At 44.3% G+C, this 27,034-nt stretch overlaps 1 protein-coding gene across 1 annotated transcript in view; it reads left to right on the forward strand.

The window, feature by feature from the left end:
• The window catches only part of CCNJL (cyclin J like), a 597,715-nt gene that overhangs the window by 264,157 nt on the left and 306,524 nt on the right, over positions 1–27,034 (forward strand). Inside the window, exon 3 of the mRNA XM_044084501.1 lies at positions 8,568–8,867. Coding sequence (XP_043940436.1) covers positions 8,568–8,867 — 300 coding nt within the window. The remainder of the gene's footprint in view (positions 1–8,567; positions 8,868–27,034) is intronic.

Below are 27,034 nucleotides of genomic sequence, written 5' to 3' on the forward strand. Positions count from 1 at the left end.
TATACCCCCTGTTTTGGATGTACTGGATGATGTCTATTCGGAGGCTTGCCTTAACCCTGATTCTCTGCCTCCTGCACCAGTAAAACCTGATAGGTATTGCAGAGTACCCAGCTCTCACCAATTTCTCTACAAAGGCCATAATGCTGACCCTGAAACCATTTCACAAAGCCCCAAGGGATTAAAGGCCTCCACTGCCAAGAATCCACTCCCTGCAGAAAGGGAATCCAGATCTCTAGAAAGGTGGGGTAAAAAGGTATATACCTCTGCCACCCTAGCCATGAGGGCCTTAAACTGTCAGTTTCATATGATTAAATATCAACAGTACCTGTTATCACAATTAAGGAACAAAATGTCTCAACCTGAACAACCAGATTTAAGAGTTACAGGATATGATGCATAGTGCGGAGCAAGTGGGTAAACACACCTTACAATGTGGTTATGATGCCCTAGAGGCTTCCAGTAGAGCGGCTGCTACAGGATCAGTCATTCGCAGATATGCCTGGCTTAGGGAACAAAATTTACCTGATCATGTGAAAGCTAAACTTCTTGATGCTCCTTTACAAAAGGATGTACTGTTTGGTACTAAAGCTGAGGAGATACTACGGAAAATGGAAGAAAAAGCCAAATCTATGCAAACTGTCAAGGCTTTCTTACAGGTCCAACCACCGCGTTTTAGCAGAAATTGGCCTACAAAAAACTGGTCCTTTCCAGCCACTGACAAGCCCCAAAGAGGTAGATACAGACGCACAAGGGGCGGAGGGCAATCACAAGGATCATATAGAGGCAGACAATGGCAATCTCCAGCACCAAGAGGTGGTGAAGACAGTGCGCAACAATACAGGAAGCAAACCCAATGACTCCCTCATTTCCATGCCAAGCAAGTCTCAGTTGGCAGCACCTTTGGGAGGGAAACTAGCATTATTTGCAAGCAATTGGCATATTGTCACAGCAGACAAATGGATACTGGACATTATAAACAGAGGCTACAAATTTCAATTTCACACTCTTCCAAAAATGAGAGGCATGCCAAACCTGCCACAAAATCAAAGGGCAGAGGCACAACTGCAAATTTCACAGCTCCTAAACATGAGAGCTATACAAAAGGTACCTACACACCAACAAGGTCAAGGTTTTTATTCAAGACTTTTTCTGGTACCAAGAAAAGGAACCGACTGGAGACCCATTTTGGACTTATCCATCCTAAACACATTTCTACTCGTACCAAAATTCAAGATGCTCACATTACAGCAACTTCTTCCCATGCTGGGCAAGGAGTTTGGACCTCAAGGAGGCATACCTGCATGTCCCAATCAGACAAAGCTGCAGAAGATACCTCAGATTTCTTGCAGGTTCAATCCACTATCAATTCTCTGCATTACCCTTTGGCTTATCTACTGTGCCCAGAGTATTCACAAAGTGCCTGGCATCAGTGATTGCCTACTGCAGACTTCAAGGGATACAAATTTACCCTTATCTGGACGACTGCCTGATCCAAGTGGACAGCAAACGCATACTATTGGAACATCTGGCATGTGTGACATGGTTACTGCTTTCTCTGGGATATACCATCAACAAGGAGAAATCAAGGCTAACACCATCTCAGAAAATAACCTTCCTGGGTGCCAACTTGGACACAAACACCCAGATGGCATATCTTACGCCAGAAAAACAAGGGCAACTATCTCAGCACTTCGAAACACTAGCAAAAAGTACCAGGCTTACTGCAAGGAAACTCCTGCAGGCTCTGGGATTCATGGCATCTTGCATTCTTCTAATCCCATGTGCAAAGCTGCATATGTGGAAACTTCAATGGTACCTAAAAAATCTATGGTCTCAACACAGTCACAGTTTGGAAGCAATTATACCAATAATTCCATGTTTGCAAAAGGAATTTCTATGGTGGGCCCAAGCATGTCAAGTAAACACAGGCCTTCCATTCTGCAAGCCTCAAGCAAAACAAGTCATAACCACAGACGCCTCAGATTACGCCTGGGGGGCGCACATGAAGGACAGGTGCATTCAGGGCAGATGGTCCCAAAAGGAAAAGCACCTTCACATCAATCAAAAAGAAATGCTAGCAGTAATAAATGCAATTACAACTTTCAAGGACTTCCTGCATCCAGGACAATTACTGATAAGAACAGATAACACCACAGTAATGTGGTACATAAACAAACAAGGAGGAACACATTCATACCCCTTGTGCAGACTAGCCATGACTCTTTGGAACTTGGCTCTGGAAAGACAAATCGAACTTCAAGCACAGTACTTGCCAGGACTGGAAAACACACTGGCAGACACTCTAAGCAGAAATATGACAGATCCACACGAATGGAAGTTACATCCTCAGGTGTTTACAGAGATAATCCAAGTGTGGGGGAGGCCAGACATAGATCTTTTTGCCTCCCACAGGAACCATCAACTGAAAAAGTTTTGTTCAAGGACCTTTCATCCAAAGGCCTGGAAAGTGGACGCCCTTTCATTCAGTTGGACAGCATGGACAGTTTATGCATTCCCACCTCTGCCCCTTCTGCCCAAGGTGCTTTTGAAAGCAAGAACAGACAAAACGAGGATGATACTGATTGCTCCAGATTGGCCAAGGCAACACTGGTATCTACTCGATACCTTAAAATCTCTATCACTGGATTCTCAAGCATTACAGTGGTTCAACTCGTATTTGACTAATAGAAAACAAGCTGTCCTGCGGGACAGCCATCTATCCACTCAACTCCCTGTTACTATTGGTGTCCCACAAGGATCTATCCTAGGCCCCCTACTTTTCTCCATTTTCATCAATAATTTGCCCAATTCCCTACCAACATCCACATGCATACAATATGCAGATGATTCCACTCTCATCTGCTCTGCCTCTACCCCAGCAGAACTCCACTCCACTACCCAAGTAGTCTTTACTGCAGCAGAAAATTGGTTTCAACACATCTGTCTCCTCCTTAATCCCAAAAAAACCAAACTACTACTCTTTACCCCTACCTCTAAATCCACCCCTATCTCTTTTCTATAACATCCTGTAATGGCACTATCATCAAACCTGACAACTGCACTAAACTCCTAGGCGTCACCATAGATAACCAGCTAAATTTTGACTGTCACATTGATTTAACTATCAAAACTGTCAATAAAAAGATTGGTGCCCTATACAGGCTAAAGCCCTATCTCACTTCAACCTCCCGAGTAGCCCTTGCCCAAACTCACCTTATCTCTACACTAACTTACGCCTCCCCCTCCTTTGTCAACTTATCTAAAGGCAATCTTCAGAAACTGAATACTGCCTACCACAGTATAGCCAGATTTGCCACTGGCTCACCTTTCCAAACTCACTACTGTCTTAACTTAAAGAAACTCAACTGGCTTGAACTCCCAACCTTATACTCCTACAACAACTAATCATCACTTTCAAAATTCTTCATTACCCTCCAATATACCCATACTAAATAAACTCATCACACCTTATAAAAATCTCAAGACACTCAGATCAGCCAACAAGCTACTAGTTACTACCTTGAAATCTCATAACAAATCAGGTGATTCCCTATTTGCAAACACTATCGGTTCTTACTGGAATAAACTTCCCATTGAACTGTCCTCCTAACATCATGTCACCTTTTCAAAAACAGATAAAAACCACCTACTAATTCACTGGCTATGCCCCTGCTCCAATCCTGACTGAGCATAGTACTGTTCATTACTCTAAACAGTCTGCTACTTGCAATTCTTTCCACTCCCTTTCTTACCTAGACTAACATCCTCAGCCCCTTCACTGGACCTTCACTCTTTTCTCCAATCTTACTGCCTACTTCACCGTATAGCCATCCTCTCTCTATTTACTTTCCAGCCATACCTAGACCATCTTTATCCTACTACCATAGCATTTCATCTCTATCCTGCTTCCTCACTCTCCTTTTCAACTTGACTTTCTTAACATTTAACTATGTTAAAATACTTTTACCCTACGTAACCATATTCTATCCGCAATTCTTTCCACTCCCTTTCTTACCTAGACTAACATCCTCAGCCCCTTCACTGGACCTTCACTCTTTTCTCCAATCTTATTGCCTACTTCACCGATAGCCATCCTCTCTCTATTTACTTTCCAGCCATACCTAGACCATCTTTATCCTACTACCATAGCATTTCATCTCTATCCTGCTTCCTCACTCTCCTTTTCAACTTGACTTTCTTAACATTTAACTATGTTAAAATACTTTTACCCTACGTAACCATATTCTATCCACAATTTCTATCTATCTTTTCTCCCCTTTTTCCCATAGCTTTACTACCTATCTACCTGTTTACCTTCTAACTTGCTTTTTTAACACTTGTAACCATCAGTTTCTTTCCCTCTGCTAACTACCGAATCTGTCTTCTAGCCTTCTGACCGATGATTAAATTATTTAGCTTTACTACAGATATCCTGAACTCAACTTTATATTTTTGTGCCTGAGCTTAACTCCTCAGCCACATAATGTGAACTCTGTTTGTTACCTACTTAAATTAGTCCAGGCAAACTGTATTTTGTCTTTGTACATTTTTGTTTTTTGTTTTTTTTTTAAAAATTGATTTATTTAGTAAAGTATTCCTCATGTATTGTCTTAGTCTGATAGTGGAGCTTTTCTCCTCGGGCCTCTGCTGAAAATGGACATGTATCCAGCCAGACTAGCCCGGTTAACAAATGTAAAATAAAATAAATAAAATAAAATACTCCTGAGGAGCCTAACACATACTCCTCCCTGGTCCCTGCCTCTAATGCCTCTTCTACTGACTCGGAACAGCTACAAAACTCTTCACAGTCAGCTGAAAACACTCAACCTCGCTGCATGGAAAATTCCTTGACACCACAACAGTCCCTACTCTCCAAGGAGGTGCAGGTTGTCATTTTGGAGGCCAGAAGACCATCTGCTAGAAAAGCTTACTCCGCAAAATGGAAGCGGTTTTGCTGTTGGAATGAGAAAAGAGGCCAGGACCCTAGAAAACTGAACTTGCCTCAGGTTTTACAGTACCTAGCTGAACTGCTGAACAGTGGACTTTCATTTTCTTCCATAAAAATACATGCCTCAGCCATTTCTGCAGAATTCAGCACGGATCCTCCTTTATTCTCTCACCCACACTTACAACAGTTCCTCAGAGGGGCTAAGAATATAAGACCTCCAAGGAAGCAACCAATACCAGCCTGGGACCTTAATTACATACTAGAAAAATTAACATTGCCTCCCTTTGAACCTGCTGCCTCAACAGATCTGCAACATTTTGTCCTGGAAAACAGCTTTCCTTCTGGCCATCACTTCAGCTCGTAGGGTTTCTGAACTACAGGCCCTCATGGCGGTGCAGCCCTTCCTCATCTTCCATCAGGACAGGGTTTCCCTTCGTACCAACCCATCCTTTATGCCAAAAGTGGTATCCAGGGTAGCCTTAAATCAAGCCATACACCTACCTACCTTTTATCCTAACCCTCAAAACAAAGGGGAGAGGCTGCTTCACTCTTTAGACATCCATAGGCAGCTACGTTATTATTTGGACAGAACAAAGTCCTTCAGGAAATCAGAACAACTTTTTGTGTCCTATGCCATAGGGGCTCAAGGGAAACCAGTTACCAAACAGACCATTTCCAAGTGGATTGGCCACTGCATACGGTTTTGTTATGCCTATCATGGGAAATCTGTCCCTACTGGTATCAGATCACACTCCACCAGGGCCACAGCCACCTCTACAGCCTTCCTCAGAGGTGTTCCTACGAAGGATATTTTGGAGGCAGCCACTTGGAGTTCTGTACATACCTTCACAAAACACTACCACCTGCCCTTATATTCCAGAACAAGAGCCGGCTTTGCCACTGCTGTTTTGCAGGGCATTCTGGCTCAACCCAGTTCCTCATAGTACCTACCACCCTATGCATAGCTTTGGGACTCTACCCATCTGTGATTACTGCAGCTGTATGCACGATGAACATAGTACAGTTTTGTACCTACCATAAATGTAGATGTTCGAGTGCTAATACAGCTGCAGTACAGGTTTCCCTCCCTCCTTCCCCACTTGGTAAAGGCATGGAGCCTAACAACCTCTTCATACCACCTGACTGGGTTATCCTGCTATGTTTTATTTGCTTGCTTACACTGATTTTGCATTACATTGCATTGCTTGCATATGTAGATAAGCCTTATTTATGTATTGCCTAACTTTTGGGGGCACCTGACATCTGGGGCAAGAAAGACTGAAGAACATGGCGTCGGCTGTGTCTTATATACTCTGGCCTTACTGACGTCTGAAGAGTAAGTGACGACAACCGACGCCGGACCAAGACTTTGGAATTCGGCCGACCGAGGGACCACCTGACGGCTGAAAACCCATCTGTGATTATTGCAGCTGTATTAGCACTCGAACATCTACATTTATGGTAGGTACAAAACTGTACTTTCTGCAGGGCATCCTAGCTTCACCTAACCCAGTTTAGTACCAGCCACCCATCCATAGCTTTGGGATTCAACCCAAGTGTGATGACTGCAGCAGTATAACACGATGAACATAGTACAGTTTTGTACCTACCATAAATGTAGATGTTCGAGTGTATATACTGCTGCAGTCCAGGTTACCCTCCCACCATCCCCTCTACATACCAGGGTGTTAGTTATAACTCCATGTACATCAATCTATTGGATGCATGTCTGTATGGTGTATTTGCTAACAGTTAGTACTACTGTTTATCTACCAAGGTATTTTTGCATAGTTATTTGTATTGCCTTCCTAGTTGGGGGCACCTGACATCTGGGGCAAGAAAAACTGAAGAAAATGGCGTTGGCTGTCTCTTTTATCCACCTGTCGCACTGACGTCAGGGAAGAAGCAACGACAACCGACGCCGGACCAAGACTTTGGGATTCGGCCGACTGCAGGACTGCCTGACGGCAGGATAACCCAAGTGTGATGACTGCAGCAGTGTATACACTCGAACATCTACATTTATGGTAGGTACAAAACTGTACTTTTCTCATAGCTTCTGTGACTCTCCAGATACCACTGTATCTTTCTCCCTTGGAGTCTTGTCAGGGGATATCGTAAGTGTCTTTGGTCCCAGCAACAGTACGCTTTGTCTTTTTAGGTTCCCAGTGTTGGGGGTTGTCAGAAGAGAAATCATTTGGTGGAGACCTTAGATATCCCTAAATCCTGGTCTTCTTTTCTCCCTCTGTTCCAAAGCAGTCAAGTCACCACAGACACCTTGGACTTTGCTTAGGGAGCAGTTTCAGGAAGGGTAAAAGTGCAAGGTTTGTTGGGCACCAAGGACAGATGCAAGCACATAAATATAAGCGATGCTTGACCTGGTCAAGGCACTCAACTCTCATAACCTTTTCTAGTTGTTACAGACAGTACCACAGTCATGTACGTCAGTAAGCAAGAAGGAACCTGGTCGTATCGCCCTCTGCAGACTAGCCATGTTAGTTTGGGATATAGCTTCACTGCATAGTCTCATTCTACAGGCATCCTACATTCTGTTTGAGCAAAACTGTGTGGCAGACAAGCACAGTAGGACATGGGCAAAGGTAAGTATGGTATAAAGTCTAATAGAACACAATACAGATTAGTCAATATTTAAAAATTTGACCCAACTAGACAACACAGTACAGATTAATCAATATTTAAAACAAATCAAGCTAATTAGTTAAACTATAGTTAAAGATGAGGTAACTTTAACAAACTGATGGCAAAACTGATAAAAAGACAAAAGTCATTGTTGCTGCCATCAACACCCTTTTTTACCATTTTTAAATGGGGTTGCGGTGTGTTATCAATATTGGTCAATGTGAAGAAATCACTTTCAGCCAATCTTTACGCCACTAAGTGATCTCCATTATTAAATCTAAAACCAAGTCCAAATTCACTCATAGTCCCAGAGTAGTCCATCAGTTTGAGTATTTAAAAAAAAAAATCAGAATTGCAGAGGCGCCTGGTTCAAGTAATGGAAGAAGAAGCTTATGACAATCCTAGGTCATCTGGACAATAACTGTGAGCATAGAATGCTCCCATTATGTGAAATGCAGCAGTAATAGCCATCATTTTTTTGTGGAGAATGTTTGTTCCAAGACCTGTAGTGCTGGGCATATACGAGAGCCATGCACATTTGTATATCAGCATGAGATCTACATGTGAAGAAAATTCTTTTCTTATAGTTTCTGGTTGGGAGAGAACACAGCTAGGGTGTGGCAACCACTAAATGTTGTAGTCTACTGTTGGTGGCTTTTTCAATATGTACTGTTGTGGTAAGTAAACATGTCCATACAGAAGACAGATTTGGATGGTACAGTAGTTGAGGCATTCTTCCTATTTTTACTTTCTACACCTTCCCGTGCATTTGACTTTCCTCACACACACACACACACTAATTTGTGTTTGTCATTACCGTCTTGAAATCTTAGTACTAAAATAAATTAAAATGAGTCTGTTAGGATATGTATGCTTCATTCATCTGCACTGTTTTAATATAGATGTACACATAGTCTGCTTATGTTTTTGTTGCCTTTATTACCCGCTAGTATTTTTAATAGTTTGTACTTTTTTCCAGGTAAATTTGAAGAAAAGGAAGATCGTGTCCCAAAGATAGAGCAGCTGAATACCTTGGGGTTTATGTCCAACCTAAATTTAACTCTGACTAAGAAAGAGTTATTAAAAATGGAACTACTATTACTGGATACCTTCAACTGGAACCTCTGCTTGCCAACTGCAGCCCATTTCTTGGACTACTACCTCTTAGCATCTGTTCAGGAGACTGATCTCCACAATGGCTGGCCACTTGCTTCACTAACTAAGACCAAGCTCTTTATGGAGAAGTACGCACACTATTTTCTGGAAGTGTCATTACAAGGTGCGCACTGATTACCTTTTAGCTTATTTAGGAATGGTTTAGTTGTCTGTGTGCTTTTTGATTGACATTATCTTTAAATTATGTTTTGTCGAAAACTGGCAAAGAGATGATGTACACTTTGGTAAGACTCAAGACTGTGCATGTGTCTGTGTATGCCAGGGAAATATTTTTTTTTTTTTTGACAATCAGTTTCTACCAGTTCTTGCTCACTGCTTCTGTTAGACCTGACTAGGCCTTCACCAGGCTAATAGTGACTCGTGTGAGACTAGTGAGGGGTTCAAGGACCCCAGTACAGTGTCACACTGCTACCAGGGAGTGTTTTACACTATTTTCTCAACCTAAACTTGCGACTAGTAACATCCAACGGGTCTTGTGTGCAGTGAGCATTAGCACTGAGCCACACTTCTGATGTTCGTGTTTCACTGTTGCTGTCATCACCTGTGGTGTTATCCCTGCTGTGGTTGCCCTTAGCTGGCCCAAATACCAGAGTCAGTGTTTTTCTGCGTCGGCTGCTGTCTGACGTCAGGTCATCAGTACTATAAAGGAAGGCAGCTGATGCCAATACATCAGTCTTTCTTGCCGTGGAGCCCATAGCAGAAGCAGTTCGCAAGTGTGCCGGTTGGTTGCTACCAGAGTTTGAATTACAGCTGAAAACGTCTAAAGCGAAGTACCCTGTTGGGGATCCTTTTTAACTGATGTCCGAAAAAGTTAACAATTGTCTCGCCTGTGGAAAGCAAATACCACACCGAGACTTCGATTCATACTGCGTCACTTGTTTAGGCCCAGACCATGACGTTCCCCCATTGCCGGATGTTCTTAGTGTTTCACTGTTGCAGCCATTACATTTGGGTTATCTGCTTGCAGGTAGCCCTCAGTCGGCCTGATTATCAAAGTCTTGGGTCCTAGGTCGGTTACTGTCTCATCTTCCATGACGTCAGGTAGTCCGGGATATAAAGCATGCAGCCGACGCCATTACATCAGTCTTTCTTGCCGTGCAGTGCCTGAAGCAGAAGCAGTTAGGAAGTGCTGGTCGGCCGACTCCTGAAATTTTTGTTTTCGAGTTTCATATCAGAAGTCTTCAACTAAGCTAAGTACCCCATTAGGGATCCTTTTTCTTGCTCTAAACCAATGTCAGTAAAAGTTAACAATTTTACTTCTTGTGGAAAGCAAATACCTCATAAAGATTTTCATTCGTACTGGATTCTTTGCTTAGGCCCAGACCACGACATACCTCTCTGTCAGTTTTGTGCCTCATTCAATCATCGAACTATTTGTCTGTTCATTTTCGCATCTAAATATTTTGGTACTCTGTTCAGTTGTCCAGAAATGGCTTCGGTAAGCCATCCGACTACCGACATTCTGAAAAAACGCAAAGATAAAGACAGAGACAGACCGTATAGGTCCAAAGCTGCCAACGATGCTTCTAAGCTAGTCGCCAGTTTGCCGGTACTCAGTGAGGCACTTTCGCAGCCCCTGATACTCGCTACTTCAGATTCGCAGGCCTCTACTGAGATTCATTCGGAGTCCAGTATGCTATGAGATGCTTCTTTGACTGTGGAACCTGCGGATGTCTCTACCTTGGATGGGTCCAGAGCCGCTGTGCAGGCACCGGCTTCTGAGGGTGTATTCAGGCCTACTGACTTGCATATTAAATGGACACTATCTTCTTCTTCAAGGCCTGAAACTCGATCCATGCCTAGAAAACTGATGCCCAGACCGCATGGTCAGGCCCCTTTGCCTAAAAACAGAATAAGAATGGCTGAAGACATTATTACTCTAATCAAGGGAAGCCACCCTTCTCCCTTTAAGAGACCTAGAACTGATTTTCCTTCTGATTCTTCTGATCATGATTCTGAAATATCTGTGATATTCTTTGTGTTTCACTGCTGCAGTCATTACATTTGGATAATCTGCTGGCAGGTTGTCCTTAGTCGGCCTGAATAGCAAAGTCTGGGGTCCTGCGTCGGTTGCTGCCCCTTCTTCCATGACGTCAGGTCGTCAGGGGTATAAAACATGCAGCCGATGCCATTTTCATCGGTCTTTCTTGCCGCTCGGTGCCCGAAGCAGAAGCAGTTCACAAGTGCCGGTCAGCCGACTCCTGAAATTTTTGTTTTCGAGTTTCAGAATCAAAGTCTTCAACCTAAAGCTAAGTACCCCATTGGGGAAACTTTTTCTTGCTCCTTTCCCATGTCAGTAAAAATTAATAATTGTATTACTTGTGGGAAGTAAATACCTCATAAGGATTTTCACTTGTACTGTATTCCTTGCCTAGGCTCTGATCACAACATGCCTTGCTGTCGGTTTTGTGCTAAATGTAACCAATGCACTATTAATCGTCTGTATATTTTTGCATCTAAATATTTTGACTCCAGATTTAACTATCCAGAAATGTCGGTTAGCAATCCGACTACCGGAATTCACAAAAAACGCAAAGAAAAAGAGAGACAGACCATAGAGGTCTAAAACCGACGACAAAGCTTCTCCTAAGCCAGTCACGGTTCGCCGGTACTCAGTGAGGTGCTTTCGCAGCTCCTGATACCCACTACTTTTGATTCGCAGGCCTCTACTGAGACCCATTCGGAGTCCGGTATGTCGCGAGACAATTCAAGTATTGAACCTGCAGATGTCTCTCCCTTAGATGGGTCCGGAGCCGCTGAGCAGGAACCGGCTTCTGAGGGTGTTTTCAGGCCTAAAGATTTGTATATTAAACCAACGCCATCCTCAAAAACAAGACCAAAATCAACTTCTATGTCTAAAATACCAACGCATGGGCCATGTGCTCAGGCCCCTATGACTAAAAAGCAAATTATCAAAATGGCTGAGGATTTAATTACCTTGATCAGGGGTTCCCAACCCCCTCTTGTTAAGAGGCCTAGGCAAGAGACTGATTATGAATCTTCAGATCAGGTTTCCATTTCTTCTGATCAGGAATTATCTGTTCCACCTTATGAGGACTCTGGTGCAGAAGAATCCATCCCTTCTGCTTCTCCTCCTGAGAATTTTTCTTTTGGAGAAACTTTGCATACCTTAAGGGAACATTTTCATTGGGAGAGTCAGGATTTTTCGGAATCCAAAAAGAGGCTTAGGGATTTCTTTCTTCCTCAGCATAGGCCTTTGGCTATACCTCCAGTTCTAGACATTGTTGATTATGATTTTTTCAGAATCCAGCATGGCTCCTGATTCCCTGCCTCCGGCTCCTAGTAAGCCAGACAGATATTACTGGGTTCCTGACTCCCACAAATTTCTTTTTAAAAACCCTACTGCTGACCCTAAATCAATTTCTCAGGGTCCCAAGGGTGTTAAGATTTCTACTGCTAAAAATCCTACCCCTTCTGATAGAGACTCCAGGGCACTGGATAGATGGGGTAAGAAGGTTTACACATCTGCAACCCTGGCAATCAGGGCTTTAAACTGTCAATTTCATATGCTTAAATATCAGCAGCATGTCATGGGCTTACTTAAACAGAAAATGTTGATTTCTGACTGTGTGGAAAATAGAGTTACAGGATTTATTGCATTCAGCTGAACAAGTTGGAAAGCATACTTTGCAATGTGGTTTTGATTCCTTGGAGGCCACTTGCAGGGCCGCTGTAACAGGATCTGTGATAAGAAGGCATGCTTGGCTCAAGGAGCAAACTCTGCCTGATCATGTTAAAGAAAAATTGTTGGATGCTCCTTTACAACAGGACAGTCTATTTGGTAATAAGGCAGAAGAGGTTTTGAAAAAGATGGAAGACTAAGCTAAATCTATGCAAACTGTAAAAGATTTCCTACAAGTGCAGCCACCCAGGTTTCAGTAGGCACTGGCCTACTATGAATTGGTCCTTTCCAGTGCCCACCAGAGACGCTCAGGTCAAACCCAGACACTCCAAAGGCTCCAGGTTACAGTTGCAAGGAACTTACAGAACAAAACAATGAGGTGCCTCCACCTCCAAATCTGGAAGTAGCAAGTCACCCCCCCCTACGGTAAACCGTCTCAATGACTTTCCTCTGCCATTTCCAAGCACTTATCTTTTGGCAGCCCCTTTGGGGGGAAAACTAGCACTTCATGCACAAAATTAGCATCCAATTACCCAGGACAAGTGGGTGTTAAATATAGTATCCCAGGGATACAGATTTCATTTCCACACGTTGCCAATTCCAAACGGATGGCCAGATCTGCCTCCAAATCAGTGGGCGGAGGCCCAGAAACAAGTTATGTCCCTCGTGGATATGGGGGCTATTCAACCAGTACCAGAAAAGGAAAAAGGACAAGGTTTTTATTCAAGACTTTTCCTGGTACCAGAAAAGACAAATCATGGCATCCAATTCTGGACTTATCCATTCTAAATACTTTCCTAGACATTCCAGAATTCAAGATGCTGACTCTACAACAGTTACTGCCTATGCTAGGCAAGGATGCCTTGTTGGAAACTCTAGACTTAAGAGGCTTACCTGCATATCCCAATCAGGGAATCTTGCAGAAGATACCTCCGCTTCAAATCAGACTATTTTCATTACCAGTTCTCTGCACTGCCCTTTGGCTTATCTACTGCGGCCAGGGTCTTCACAAAGTGCCTGGCACCAGTAATTGCATTTTGCCGACAAAGAAGCATTCAAATTTATCCTTATCTGGACGACTGCCTAATTCAGGCAGAAAACAAGGACACTTCTACAGCATCTGGTGTTTGTAAAAAGGCTTCTAACTTGCCTAGGGTACACCAGAAACGAAAAGAAATCACAGCTGGTACCCTCGAAAAAAATTACATTCCTGGGTGCAAGCTTGAATACAACTGCCCAGATGGCTTACCTCACGCCAGACAAACAAATCCAATTGATGACTTACTTCAAACAAGTGGCCGCAAAACCCCAGTTATCTGCAAGACAAATTCTGCAGGCCTTGGGGTTCATTCCTTCCTGCATTCTTCTAATTCCATGTGCAAGACTGCATATGATGAAACTTCAATGGTACCTAAAAAAGCTTATGGAGTCAACATTGTCAAAGCCTGGAAACAATGATTCCTATCATTCCTTGCCTGCAGCAAGAGTTCCTATGGTGGGCAGAGGCCTGCCACCAAAACAAGGGACTGTCATTCATTCCACTCCCTGCCACCCAAACCCTGACTACAGACGCATCAGACTATGCTTGGGGGGAGGGGGCACATCTGGCGGGGAGACGCATTCAGGGTGAATGGAGCCCAAATCAAATGCACCTGCATATCAACCAGAAAGAGATGCTAGCTGTACAGAATGCTCTGACAGCTTTCAAGGACTTTCTTCATCCAGCACAACTACTGATAAGGACGGACAACACCACAGTCATGTGGTACATAAACAAGCAAGGGGGTACCCATTCTTACCCCCTTTGCAGACTAACCATGGCCATGTGTAACACAGCCTTGTCTTACCAAATACATCTACAATCTCAGTTCCTACCAGGAAAGCAAAATACTCTGGCAGACGAACTAAGCAGAAATTTTACGGACCCACACAAATGGAAACTGGATCCGCAAATCTTCAGCATGTTGACACGCAAATGGGGGAGCCCAGACATCTTTTTGTCTCACCCCAAAACTATCAGTTGGACAAATTCTGCACAAGAATCAATCGCATAAAAGCTTGGAAAGTGGATGCTTTATCCTTCAGCTGGAAAGACTTGTCAGTCTATGCTTTCCCCCCTCTGCCTCTGCTCTCCAAGGTATTACTAAAAGTCAGACAGGAAAAACCAAAAATTATTCTGATTGCTCCAGATTGGCCTCGCTAACACTGGTACCCGCTCCTACGCAATATGTCACACCTTCCTCCGTGGTACCTGCGTCAGACACCTTATCTACTGTCTCAGCAGAACTTTCAAATTCTACACACTCTGCTCCAAACTCTGAATCTTGCAGCATGGCTAATCAACCCATTTCACCAATTACATCTCTCAGCAAACTTGTGATTGATGTCATTTTGGAGGCTAGAAAGCCTAGCACTAGAAACTCTTAGGCTGATAAATGGAAAAGATTCTGTGCCTGGAATCAAGCACAAGGAATAAGCACAGAAATGCCCAATATTCCTCAGATTCTGCAATTTTAACTGAGATGCTTCACAAGAGCCTATCTTTCTCTTCCATAAAAATCCACGCCTCTGCCATTTCAGCTCATTACAACACAGAGCCTCCCCTCTTTTCTCATCCCCTGCTAAAGCTGTATCTCAGAGGGGCCAAAAATTTAAAACCTCCCAGGAGAGCACCAACTCCTGCATGGGACCTCAGTTTTGTGTTGGAAAAACTCACCCTGCCTCCTTTTGAGCCAGCTGCTACTGTGGACATAAAATTTCTCTCTTGGAAGACTGCTTTTCTTTTAGAACTCAGAACTTCAGGCTCTCATGGCAGTGGAGCCTTTTATTATTTTCTACCCGGACAGGGTGTCGCTCAGGACCAATCTATCCTTCATGCCTAAAGTGGTATCTAGTGTGGCTCTTAATCAGACCATTCATCTGCCAACTTTTTTCCCAAATCCACAGAACAAGGGGGAGTGGATTCTGCATTCATTGGATGTACACAGACAACTAAGGTTCTGCTTAAACAGGACAAAAGCTCTTAAGAAAATCTGAGCAACTACTGGTGGCATTTGCTGAAGGGGCAGAGGGAAAGGTTATTTCAAAGCAGACTATTTCAAAATGGATAAGCCATTGTATTTGTTTCTGCTACATGCATCATGGTAAACCTGTCCCCAAGGAGATCCGATCCCATTCCACCAGGGCTGCATCTACTTCTGCAGCCTTTCTCAGAGGGATTCCTACCAGAGACATTCTAGAAGTTGCTACCTGGAGCTCAGTTCATACGTTCACCAAACATTACCATTTACCTCTCTTCTCTAAATCCAGAGCAGGCTTTGCCACTGCTGTCCTGCAGTGCCTTATAGCTGCTCCTAATGCTGTAGAATTCCATCCTCCCAACCATAGCTTTGGGATTCTACCCAAATGTAATGACTGCAACAGTGAAACACGAAGAACATAGTACAGTTGTGTACACTTACCATAAATGTAGATGTTAGAGTGTATTCACTGTTGCAGTCCTGGTTACCTACCTGCCAGCCCCCTACTTTTCTCTTTTATACCTCTTCTTTCTTTTACTATGCTCAAAAGCCTTTTTGTTGTATTTGCTTTTATTTGGAGGTATTTTTTTTGTGTTCTAAATTACATGCATATATAAATTTATATATTTTGCTCCGCATTTGGGGGGCACCTGACATCTAGGGCAAGAAAAACTGATGACAATTGTGTCTGCTGCATGTTTGACACCCCTGACGTCATGCAAGAAGGGGCAGCAACCAACGCAGGACCCAAGACTTTAATCAGGCCGACTGAGGGCAACCTCCCAGCAGATTACCCAAATGTAATGACTGCAACAGTGAATACACTCGGAACATCTATATTTATAGTAAGTGTACACAACTGTACTTTTCTCTTCATAGTTCACCTGATTGTAGGCTTGATTTTTTTTTTGAATGATTTTCTACATCATATACAGAAATAGAAGCCTTAGGCGTACTTATGTGTAGATGAGTCATACGGGGTTGCATGAGAAACTTCAGGTGGAAAGGATGAAAGTATTTCTGCTTCCCTGGCTGTTCATATCACCACAAGTAATGCAGCTTTACACGCACCCACACATTTTCACCTATGGTTCTGCTTCTTTTTCAATGCTTGAGGTGGGAGGTACGCCACTGCACTAGCTCCTTTCAGTTGAAAGAACTGATATCAAATGCAGCCATGTTGGTAATACGTCATAATATTAAATGCCTGTGCAGTAACCATCTGCAATAAACTCCCATGCACCCTTGTACTTCATGGCACTGAGAAACCAGACCTGCAATTTTGGAAATCCTGTACATGTGTAGTTACGTGTCTGTAGGAATGACTGTTTTCAGCGGTCTCTAGTTTTAGACAATACCCTTCAATCTTGTGCTGCATATCAAAAAATCAGAAGCATAACTAGACAAAGGTGAAGGGAACAGTTGCCCCAGGCACAAGGTGGTAGGAAATGTAATTTCTCATTATGTAGACATGATGGCCAGACTCCTAAGAACTGGTGCCTTTCCTTGGGAGGGAGGAGTGCCAAGACAGATAACGGGCCAGATCAGGAAGCAGCACTGGATGCCAGATAGTTGGCTATGACTCTGCACAACATTTCTGATATTTTAGAAACTCATTTAAAGGCACAGATACTGAACAATACCAGAAAATACAGTTCACTCATTCTGTTCTTCAGAAAATGCATATTAGTACAAATCTTATCATTCAACTATCCTCAAATAAAGAAGTGTCCCTGATCTGGAGCCTTGATTTAGAATTAGTGTTCGGTTTGTCCCAGATTCTTGAGATATCAGTTTGGGAGCTGTTGTTGGAATATTTAAAACTGATTCACAAAAACCAGGCTGGATGGGGTAAACTGCACAGTGCTTCACATCCTGCAGTGTGCCTGGGCAAAATGTACAACATTATAGACTGGCGGCATAGGGAGTCTGTAAAATGCAGATGCCCCTGTCTGGTCACCCATTAAGGATGTTCCATTTCACATGGGGTGGGAGTCCACAGAGTGAGGGTGAACAGACAGCCTAGGGTGTGCTTTGCGGGCACTGTGGGGCATTGTGGATGTAGATGTGCATGGGTTGTTTATGTTGAGACTACATGTAGAAATTCCATCAATGTTCGTGTTACACTGCTGCAGACATTACACTTGGGTTATCCTGCCGTCAGGCGGTTCCCCAGTTGGCCTGAGTTCCAAAGTCTTGGTCCGGCGTCTGTTGCTGTCGCCTCCTCCCTGATGTCAATGCAACAGGGGTATATAAGATGCAGCCGACGCCATTTTCTTCAGTCTTTCTTGCCGCGTGGTGCCCGAAGCAAAAGCAGTTCGCAAGTGCCGGTCTACCGACTCCTGAGATTTTCATTTCGAATCCAGCAAAGTGCCTGGCACCAGTAATTGCATTTTGCAGATGGAAAGGAATTCAAATTTGTCCGTACCTGGACGACTGCCTGATTCAAGCAGAGAGCAAGGACATTCTTCTAAAGCATCTGGCATTCGTAAAAAAGTTAAGTTGCCTGGGGTACACAGTAAACAAAAAGAAATCAAAACTAGTGCCCTCACAAGAGATAATATTCCTGGGTGCCAGCTTGAACACGACGGCCCAGATGGCTTATCTCACGCCAGACAAGCAAGGACAACTGACTCAATACTTTCATTTGATGGCAACAAAGACCCAACTCCCTGCAAGAAAAATTCTGCAGGCCTTGGGTTACATGGCATCTTGCATACTACTAATTCCATATGCCAGACTGCATATGAGGAAACTACAATGGTGCCTAAAGAGTGTATGGTCTCAACGCTGTCAAAGTTTAGAAACAGTTATATCACTAATTCCTTGCCTTCAACAGGAGTTTCGATGGTGGGCTCAAGCTTGTCACCTCAACAAGGGACAGCCTTTTACTCAACCCACAGCCAGGCAAACACTGACAACAGATGCATCGGATTACGCCTGGGGAGCACACATGGCAGGAAAATGTATTCAGGGCGAGTGGCCCGCAGAGCAAAGGCATCTTCACATCAATCAAAAAGAGATGCTAGCTGTACAAAATGCCCTTATAGCTTTCAAGGACCTGCTGCATCCAGGACAACTATTACTAAAGACAGACAACACCACAGTTATGTGGTACATAAGCAAGGGGGCGCACACTCCTACCCCCTCTCCAGAGAAGCCATGACCTTGTGGAACACAGCTCTAGACTACCAAGTTCATCTGCAAGCACAATTCCTACCAGGAGAGAAAAACACACTGGCAGATGACTTAAGCAGAAACATCATGGATCCCCACGAATGGGAATTGAATCCACAAATATTCAGAATGATAACACAAAAACGGTGGAGCACAGACATAGATCTGTTTGAATCTCCAATGAACTGCCAGCTACAGAAATCCTGCACAAGGAGTTACCATCCACATGCATGGAAAGTGGATGCCCTCTCATTCAGCTGGAAAAACCTACAAGTGTACGCTTTCCCACCTCTACCTCTCCTTCCAAAGGTACTCATAAAAGCCAGGCAAGAAGAGCCAAAGATGATCCTGATTGCACCAGACTGGCCTTGCCAGCACTGGTACCCAGTCTTAAAGAACTTAGCACAAGAACCACCCTGGATTTTGCCTCAAATCCCACATTTGCTGACTTTGCACAACAATTGGATACTTCACAGCCAGCTAAAGACCTTAAACCTAGCTGCATGGAAAATTCCTTAGTCAAGCAAGCAATGCCTCTCTCCAAAGCTATTATGGATGTCATTCTGGAGGCCAGAAGGCCTAGTACCAGGATAGCCTATTCGGATAAATGGAAGAGATTCTGTGCCTGGAACCAGGCTCACAGCCTTGACCCTCTTGTCCCAAACATTCCTCAGATACTACAATATTTAACTGAGATGCTGGACATGGGCCTCTCCTTTTCATCCATCAAGATCCACGCCTCTGCCATTTCTGCTCATTACAACACGGATCCACCAATTTTCTATAATCCTTTGCTCAAACAGTACCTCAGAGGGGCTAAAAACATAAGACTGCCCCGTAGAGCACATACCCCAACTTGGGACCTCAACTTTGTTTTGGAAAACTTAACTTTACCTTCTTTTGAGCCAGCTAACACAGCAGAATTAAAATATATCTCTTGGAAAACTGCTCTGCTACTGGCAATAACATCAGCACAAAGAGTTTCAGAATTACAGGCACTAATGGCAGTGGAACCTTTCATCATTTTTCACCAGGACAGGGTGTCTTTAAGAACTAACCCTACGTTTATGCCTAAGGTGGTATCAAGTGTGGCTCTAAACCAAACTATTCACTTGCCAACTTTTTATCCAAAACCATAGAATAAAGGGGAGAGACTACTGCATTCTTTGGACATTCACACAGTTACGCTTCTACTTGGACAAAACCAAAGCTTTCAGAAAATCTGAGCAATTATTAGTAGCACATGCTGCAGGAGCACAGGGAAAAGCCATTTCAAAACAGACTATTTCAAAATGGATAGGACATTGTATACGTTTCTGCTATACACACCACGGGAAACCTGTACCTAGCAGCATTACTCACTCCACCAGGGCAACAACCACTTCAACTGCCTACATCAGAGGAGTACCTACCAAGGATATTTTGGAAGCAGCAACATGAAGTTCTGTGCATACCTTCACCAAGCATTACCATTTGCCTTTATACTCCAAATCCAGAGCTGGCTTCACCACTGCTGTGCTTCAGGGCCTTATAGCCACCCCTAATGCCTTATAGAACCAGCCACCCTACCTCAGCTTTGGGATTCCACCCAAGTGTAATGACTGCAGCAGTGTAACATGATGAACATAGTACAGTTTTGTCCCTACCAAAAATGTAGATGTTCGAGTGTAAACACTGCTGCAGTCCAGGTTACCCTCCCTCCTTCCCCTCTTACTTGCTGGTATGTAGCTAGGTCTTCTACCCTTACTATCTATGGGGAGTATTTGCTGGTAACTGAAAATTGTTGTTTGCTTTTCTTATGTATACTTTACTAGCAATTTGAATTACCTACCCATTTGGGGGCATCTGACATCTGGGGCAAGAAAAACTGAAGAAAATGGCGTTGGCTGCATCTTGTATACCCCTGTCGCACTGACGTCAGGGAGGAGGCGACAGCAACCAACGCCGGACCAAGACTTTGGAACTCAGGCCGAGTGGGGAACCGCCTGACGGCACGATAACCCAAGTGTAATGACTGCAGCAGTGTTTACACTCTAACATCTACATTTATGGTAGGTACAAAACTGCGCTTTCTCATTAATGGAGCACACTGTCTCATGTATCTGCTGTGAAGCATGCCTGTGACTTTCTGAGAAGAGGGCACCACTGCAGATAGGGAAAAGCATGGTCAGTACACAAATCTCCTATCAATAGTGTTATAGTGCTGCATCATTTGCTATAGCAGCATTCGTGCATACTTGCACGCACACACACGCGCATACACACACACATGCATACACACGCGCACACACACGCACATCACCACTGCCCATCACTACAGTAACAGTGGTGACACCACCCCCTCTCTGCCCAATCTAGCCAGCTGTCAACTCTCACCTGCCTATGCCTCACACAATGACGAGCAGAGTTCACCTAGACTCTCCACACCCCACCACACACACACACACACACACACACACACTATATCCATTGTTTGCATTTGTCACTGTGGCCATCCACCTTTGCATAATTCTGACAGCAGTGCTTTGCACTCAGTTCTCTGTTATCTGGTAGCTTGTGTCTTGACCAGTCCATTCTTGGTATAACATAGTCTGAGTGTATTACTGCATGCATCATATTTGCACTTATATCTCATGTCTATTCTGGCTCGTGGTTATAGGTTCATAGGTAGGTGCTAGGCTATTAGCCCTAGGGCCTACATAAGCCTAGCCAAAAAGGTACCCTGGCTTTCGCCACCCAAGAAAATTATTTTCCTGTGCCCCTGTCGAGCAGAGCCGCAGAAGTGATCCCTGGGGTGAATTTCTTTCTTCGCATCCAATCAAGATTTTTCTTGAAGAGTGCTAATGAGGAGCTCTGTTTGACATATGTAGTCTGTTCCAGAGTATGGGAAGTCTCTGGGACAGGAGTCTATCCCTCCAGCATGTTCTGTTTATTGTGGTGACAAGGTTTAGGTCCCTAGAGTGTGTAGCTCGGAGGGATCGGGATTTCTTTAAGTGGCGCATGTCCAACAGCTCTGGGTTTGACATAGCTTTGTATGTTAGGCAGAGATCGCCTCTGAGTAGGCGATATGCGACGGAGTAAAGCTGGAGTTTTTTTAGTCTGTCTGCGTAGGGCATCTGTTTGAGACCAGTAATCCTCTTTGTGAGGTATTTGTGGCCTTTCCAGATGTTGTAGATGTCTTGTGAGGTACATACCAAAAGGGGCGTTGTACTCCTATAATGGGCCTAATGAGTGACGAGTAGAGGGGAACAATGACCTCTTTTTTTTTTGGATGAGAAACTTTTTGTGATGAGATGAGACACGTAGAAGGATTTCCTGATCACTGTGGTGATGTGATTATCAAAGGAGAGACTACTGTCCACCTGTGTCCCAAGGTCTCTTATCACACTTTCAGCGTTAAATAGACTACCACTTATGTGGTAGTTCATGGGTACAGAGTTTTTACCAAAGGGGATGACAATACACTTTTTGGCATTGAGCTTCAGGCCATGGCTTTGACACCAGGCATCTATCTCAGTGATGCCCTTTTGTAGTATGTCCACATCGTTAGGAGTTTCGATTGTGGCTCCTAGTTTGCGATCATCTGCAAACTTTGTTAGCCAAAGACCTTCTGCGTTAGCTTGTACTTCAGAGAAGTAGATACCAAACAGGAGAGGACCCAGGACTGAACCCTGTGGTACTCCACTTGTCGCTGGTCTGAAGTTGGATTTGGAGTCTGCTACTTTCACAAGGTGGGTTCTGTCCGTTAGCCAATTGGCAACCCATCTTGTGACATAGGGATTTATACCTAGTTTAGTGAGCTTATCTATAATTCCAGAGTGGGGGATGGTGTCGAAAGCCTTGGCGAGATCTAGATGAGCTGTGTGAACCACCTTACCCTCATCCTATGGCTTTGGTGACTGCTTCCAAGAAGTCAGTTAGGAGACATGATCTGCCTTTTACAAACCCGAACTGGGTAGGGTCCAGAGTTTGGAGATTACCAATATCTTTGTTTGAGTTCCATGATGATGTGTTCCATGGCCTTGCAGAACAGGCTCGTCAGGCTAATGAGGTGGTAGTTCCCGTGGTCCTTCGTGACTCCCCCTTTGTGGAGTGGGATAACCGTTGCTGTGCGCCATTCAGTGAGCACAGAGTCTGAGGTGAGGCTATGATTGAACATGGTACTTAGGTAGGGTGCCAGTTCATTCTGTAGTTCGTGTAGAAAGCAGCCTGGGATATTGTCCTGTCCCATGGATGTTGTGTTCTTGGCTTTGGAGAGTGTGTTTTTTTACCTGTGCAGCCATGATTACAGGAACTTTGCATTCTTCCGGCATAGAGATTGGGCCCTCTAGGGGTTGAGAGGGGGGTTAAGTTAGCACTGAATCTATCTGCCAGGATGTTGGCAATATCAGTTGGTTCTGTATATTTAGTGCCATTGTGCTGTAACTCAGAGCAGGTCTGAGTGTTGCCATTGAGATTCTTGACATAGCTATAGAATGCTTTGTGGTTGTCTTAGTCAGTGGCAATTTTGTTTTTGTAACTAGCTGTGGAGGATTTTATGAGGGATCTCAGCTTCTTACTGAGGTTGACCAGGGAGTTCCTCCAGTCATGGGATTTTCCTCTTTTTTTGCAACAGTTTCTTTCTTCTGTTGTAGAGTTTTATGGCAGAGAACCACCAGATTAGCTTTTTTTTTTTTTTTTTGGAGGATAGCATCTTGGTTCTATTAGGGATAGCATGATCCATGCACTCGTGCAAGTGCTTATAAAGTGCGTTTGTGTAGAATTCAGCAGTTGTACCTCTGTTGTCCGTCTGCATGGGTGTCATGAAGTTTGCCACTTCTGCCTTAAGAAGTGTGACGTTGACTTGGGAGAAGTTTTTTACGGTGATTTCCCTAATTGGAGGTGGGGGTGGGATGTGGATGTCTATGGTGATTAGCTTGTGGTCAGATCTGACCAACGAGGACTTGACCTCTGGTGTGGAATACCGGTTGCCCATGATGTTCATCGTGCATACAGCTGCAGTCAATAACATATGGGTTCTCCTGCCGTCAGGCGGGTCCTCTGTCGGCCGAATTCCAAAGTCTAGGTCCGGCGTCGGTTGTCGTCGCTTCTTCCCTGATGTCAGTGCGACAGGGGTATAACCAGACGACACCATTTTCTCCAGTCTTTCTTGCCGCGCGGTGCCTGAAGCAGAAGCAGTTCGCAAGTGCCGGTCGGCCAGCTCCGGAAATTACGAAAATTTTGCAACCGAAGTCTTCTTGAAAGCTAAGTACCCCGTTGGGGAAACTTTTCTTGCCTCAGACCGATGTCAGACAAAGTTAATAATTGTATTTCATGTGGGAAGCAAATACCACATAAGGATTTCCATTCTCTCTGTATTCCTTGTTTAGGCCCAGACCACGACGTCTCGGTCTGTCATTTTTGTGCTACATTCAACAAACGCACCATTAAGCGTTGGGCGGAGTTTGCCCGGCATTATTTTGGCAAAATATTTAACTATATTATGTCGTCGGATACTCCGACTCCAGTTTTGTCTAAAAAGCGCAAAGATAAGTACCGACACACGAGGTCCGCGGCCTCTACCGACACCACGTCAAAGCTGACCACAGATGGTCCGGTTCTCAGCGAGGCGCCTACTCAGCCCCTGACTACCGACGACACTTCATTGGTGGTGTCTTCTGTGCCCGAGGTCGCAGGCTCCTCTGCCCACACCCCGACTACAGATACCGAAGCCACTCTTGGCGGTGAATCTCAAAATGTGGACAGGTGTGCCTCCTCTCAGGGTGTCTTCAGACCTTCATCTTCTTTTTCCATCAAGGCTTTCACTAAGTCTAAAGCAGCCATGCATTCTAAGAGACAAGCTACACAGGGCCCATCTCCAGGCCCCATGCCTAAAAAACAGATGCTTAAAATGACTGAGGATTTAATTATTCTTATCAGGGGTTCTCAACCCCCCCCCCCCCCCGGACAAAAGGCCCAGAGTGGAGGAAGAATCCCCCTCCTCTGATCAGGCCACCATTATATCAGAGCACTCTGATGAACAGGAACATTCTTTCTCCCCTTTTGAAGATTCTGATGCAGAGGAGTCCATTCCCTCTGTATCCCCCCCAGAGGATTACTCATTTGGGGAAACCTTGCATACCTTAAGGGAACACTTCCACTGGGAAGGCCAAGAGTACTCAGATTCCAAGAAAAGGATTAGGGAATTTCTCTTGCTACCTCAGCACAGGCCTCTGGCTATACCTCCTGTCTTGGACATACTAGATGATGTGTACTCGGAGGCCTGCCTTAACCCGGATTCTTTACCTCCAGCCCCAGTCAAGCCTGACGGGTACTACCGGGTTCCTGACTCACACCAATTTCTATACAAAAGCCATGCTGCTGACCCAGAAACTATCTCACAGGGCCCCAAGTTAATTAAGGCCTCCACTGCTAAAAATCCATTACCTTCCGAGAGAGATTCCAGATCCTTAGAAAGGTGGGGAAAAAAGGTATATACCTCGGCCACCTTAACCATGAGGGCATTAAACTGCCAGTTCCATATGCTAAAGTACCAACAGTTTCTTTTATCACAGTTGAGAAGTAAAATGTCACAACCTGAACAACCAGACTTGAAGGAGTTGCAGGATTTGATGCATAGTGCAGAACAAGTGGGTAAGCATACCTTGCAATGTGGTTTTGATGCTCTAGAGGCCTCATGTAGAGCTGCTGTTAAAGGATCAGTCATACGTAGACATGCCTGGCTCAAGGAACAAACCTTACCAGATCATGTCAAAGCTAAATTACTAGATGCCCCTCTACAAAAGGATGTATTATTTGGTGCTAATGCTGAGGAGGTATTAAAGAAAATGGAGGAAAAGGCTAAATCAATGCAAACAGTGAAAGATTTTCTACAGATACAACCCCCACGTTTCAGTAGAAATTGGCCTTCCAAAAATTGGTCCTTTCCAGCCACGGACAGACCCCAAAGAGGTAGATGCAGGCACCTGAGGGGCAGAGGGCAATCCCAAGGATCGTTTAGAGGCAGACAGTGGCAAGCTCCTACACAAAGAGGTGGTGAGGAGAGTTCGCAGCCATTCAGAAAGCAAGCCCAATGACTTTCCCCTTTCCATTTTCACACCCTTCCAAAAATGAGAGGCATGCCAAACCTGCCACACAAAGGGCAGAGGCACAAAGACAAATTTCAGATCTCATAGACATGAAAGCTATTCAAGAGGTACCTACTCACGAACAAGGTCAAGGTTTTTATTCCAGACTATTCCTGGTACCAAGGAAGGGAAAAGATTGGAGACCTATTTTGGACCTATCCATCCTAAACACATTTTTACTTGTACCAAAATTCAAGATGCTCACTTTACAGCAACTTCTTCCCATGCTGGGCAAGGAGTCTTGGCTGGTAACATTGGACCTCAAGGAGGCATACCTGCATGTCCCAATCAGACAAAATTGCAGAAGATACCTCAGATTTCTTGCAGGTTCAACCCATTATCAATTCTCTGCATTGCCCTTTGGTTTATCTACTGTGCCCAGAGTATTCACGAAATGCCTGGCATCAGTAATTGCCTACTGCAGACTTCAAGGGATACAAATATACCCCTATTTGGACGACTGCCTGATCCAAGCGGACAGCAAGCACATACTTCTGAAACATCTGGCTTATGTAATAATGTTGTTGAATTCTCTGGGATACACAGTCAACAAAAAGAAATAAAGGCTAATACCCTCTCGGAAAATAATTTTCCTGGGTGCCAACTTGGACACAAACACCCAGATGGCCTACCTCACGCCAGAGAAGCAGGGGCAACTAACTCAATACTTCAGAACACTAGCAAATTTCACCAGGCTGACTGCAAGGAAAATCCTGCAGGCTCTGGGATTCATGGCATCTTGCATCTTACTAATCCCATGTGCAAAGCTGCATATGAGGAAACTTCAATGGTACCTGAAAACCTATGGTCTCAACACAGCCACAGTTTGGAAACAGTAATACCACTAATTCCATGTCTTCAAAAGGAATTTCTGTGGTGGGCTCAAGCATGCCAAACAAACACAGGTCTCCCATTCAGCAAGCCTCAAGCAAATCAAGTCATCACAACAGACGCCTCTGACTACGCCTGGGGGACGCACATGACAGATCGGTGCATTCAGGGCAAATGGTCCCAAAAAGAAAAGCACCTTCACATCAATCAAAAGGAAATGCTAGCAGTAATAAATGCTATTATAGCTTTCAAAGACCTTCTGCATCCAGGTCAACTATTGATAAGGACAGACAACACCACAGTAATGTGGTACATAAACAAACTGGGAGGAACCCATTCATACCCCCTATGCAGGCTGGCCATGTCACTTTGGAACATGGCTCTGGACTTACAAATCGAACTTCAAGCACAGTACTTGCCAGGCAAGGAAAACATGCTGGCAGACAACCTAAGCAGGAATATGACGGATCCA

This window comes from Protopterus annectens, chromosome 9.part0, assembly GCF_019279795.1.
Source record: "Protopterus annectens isolate FY-2018-M chromosome 9.part0, PAN1.0, whole genome shotgun sequence".
NCBI lineage: Eukaryota > Metazoa > Chordata > Ceratodontiformes > Protopteridae > Protopterus > Protopterus annectens.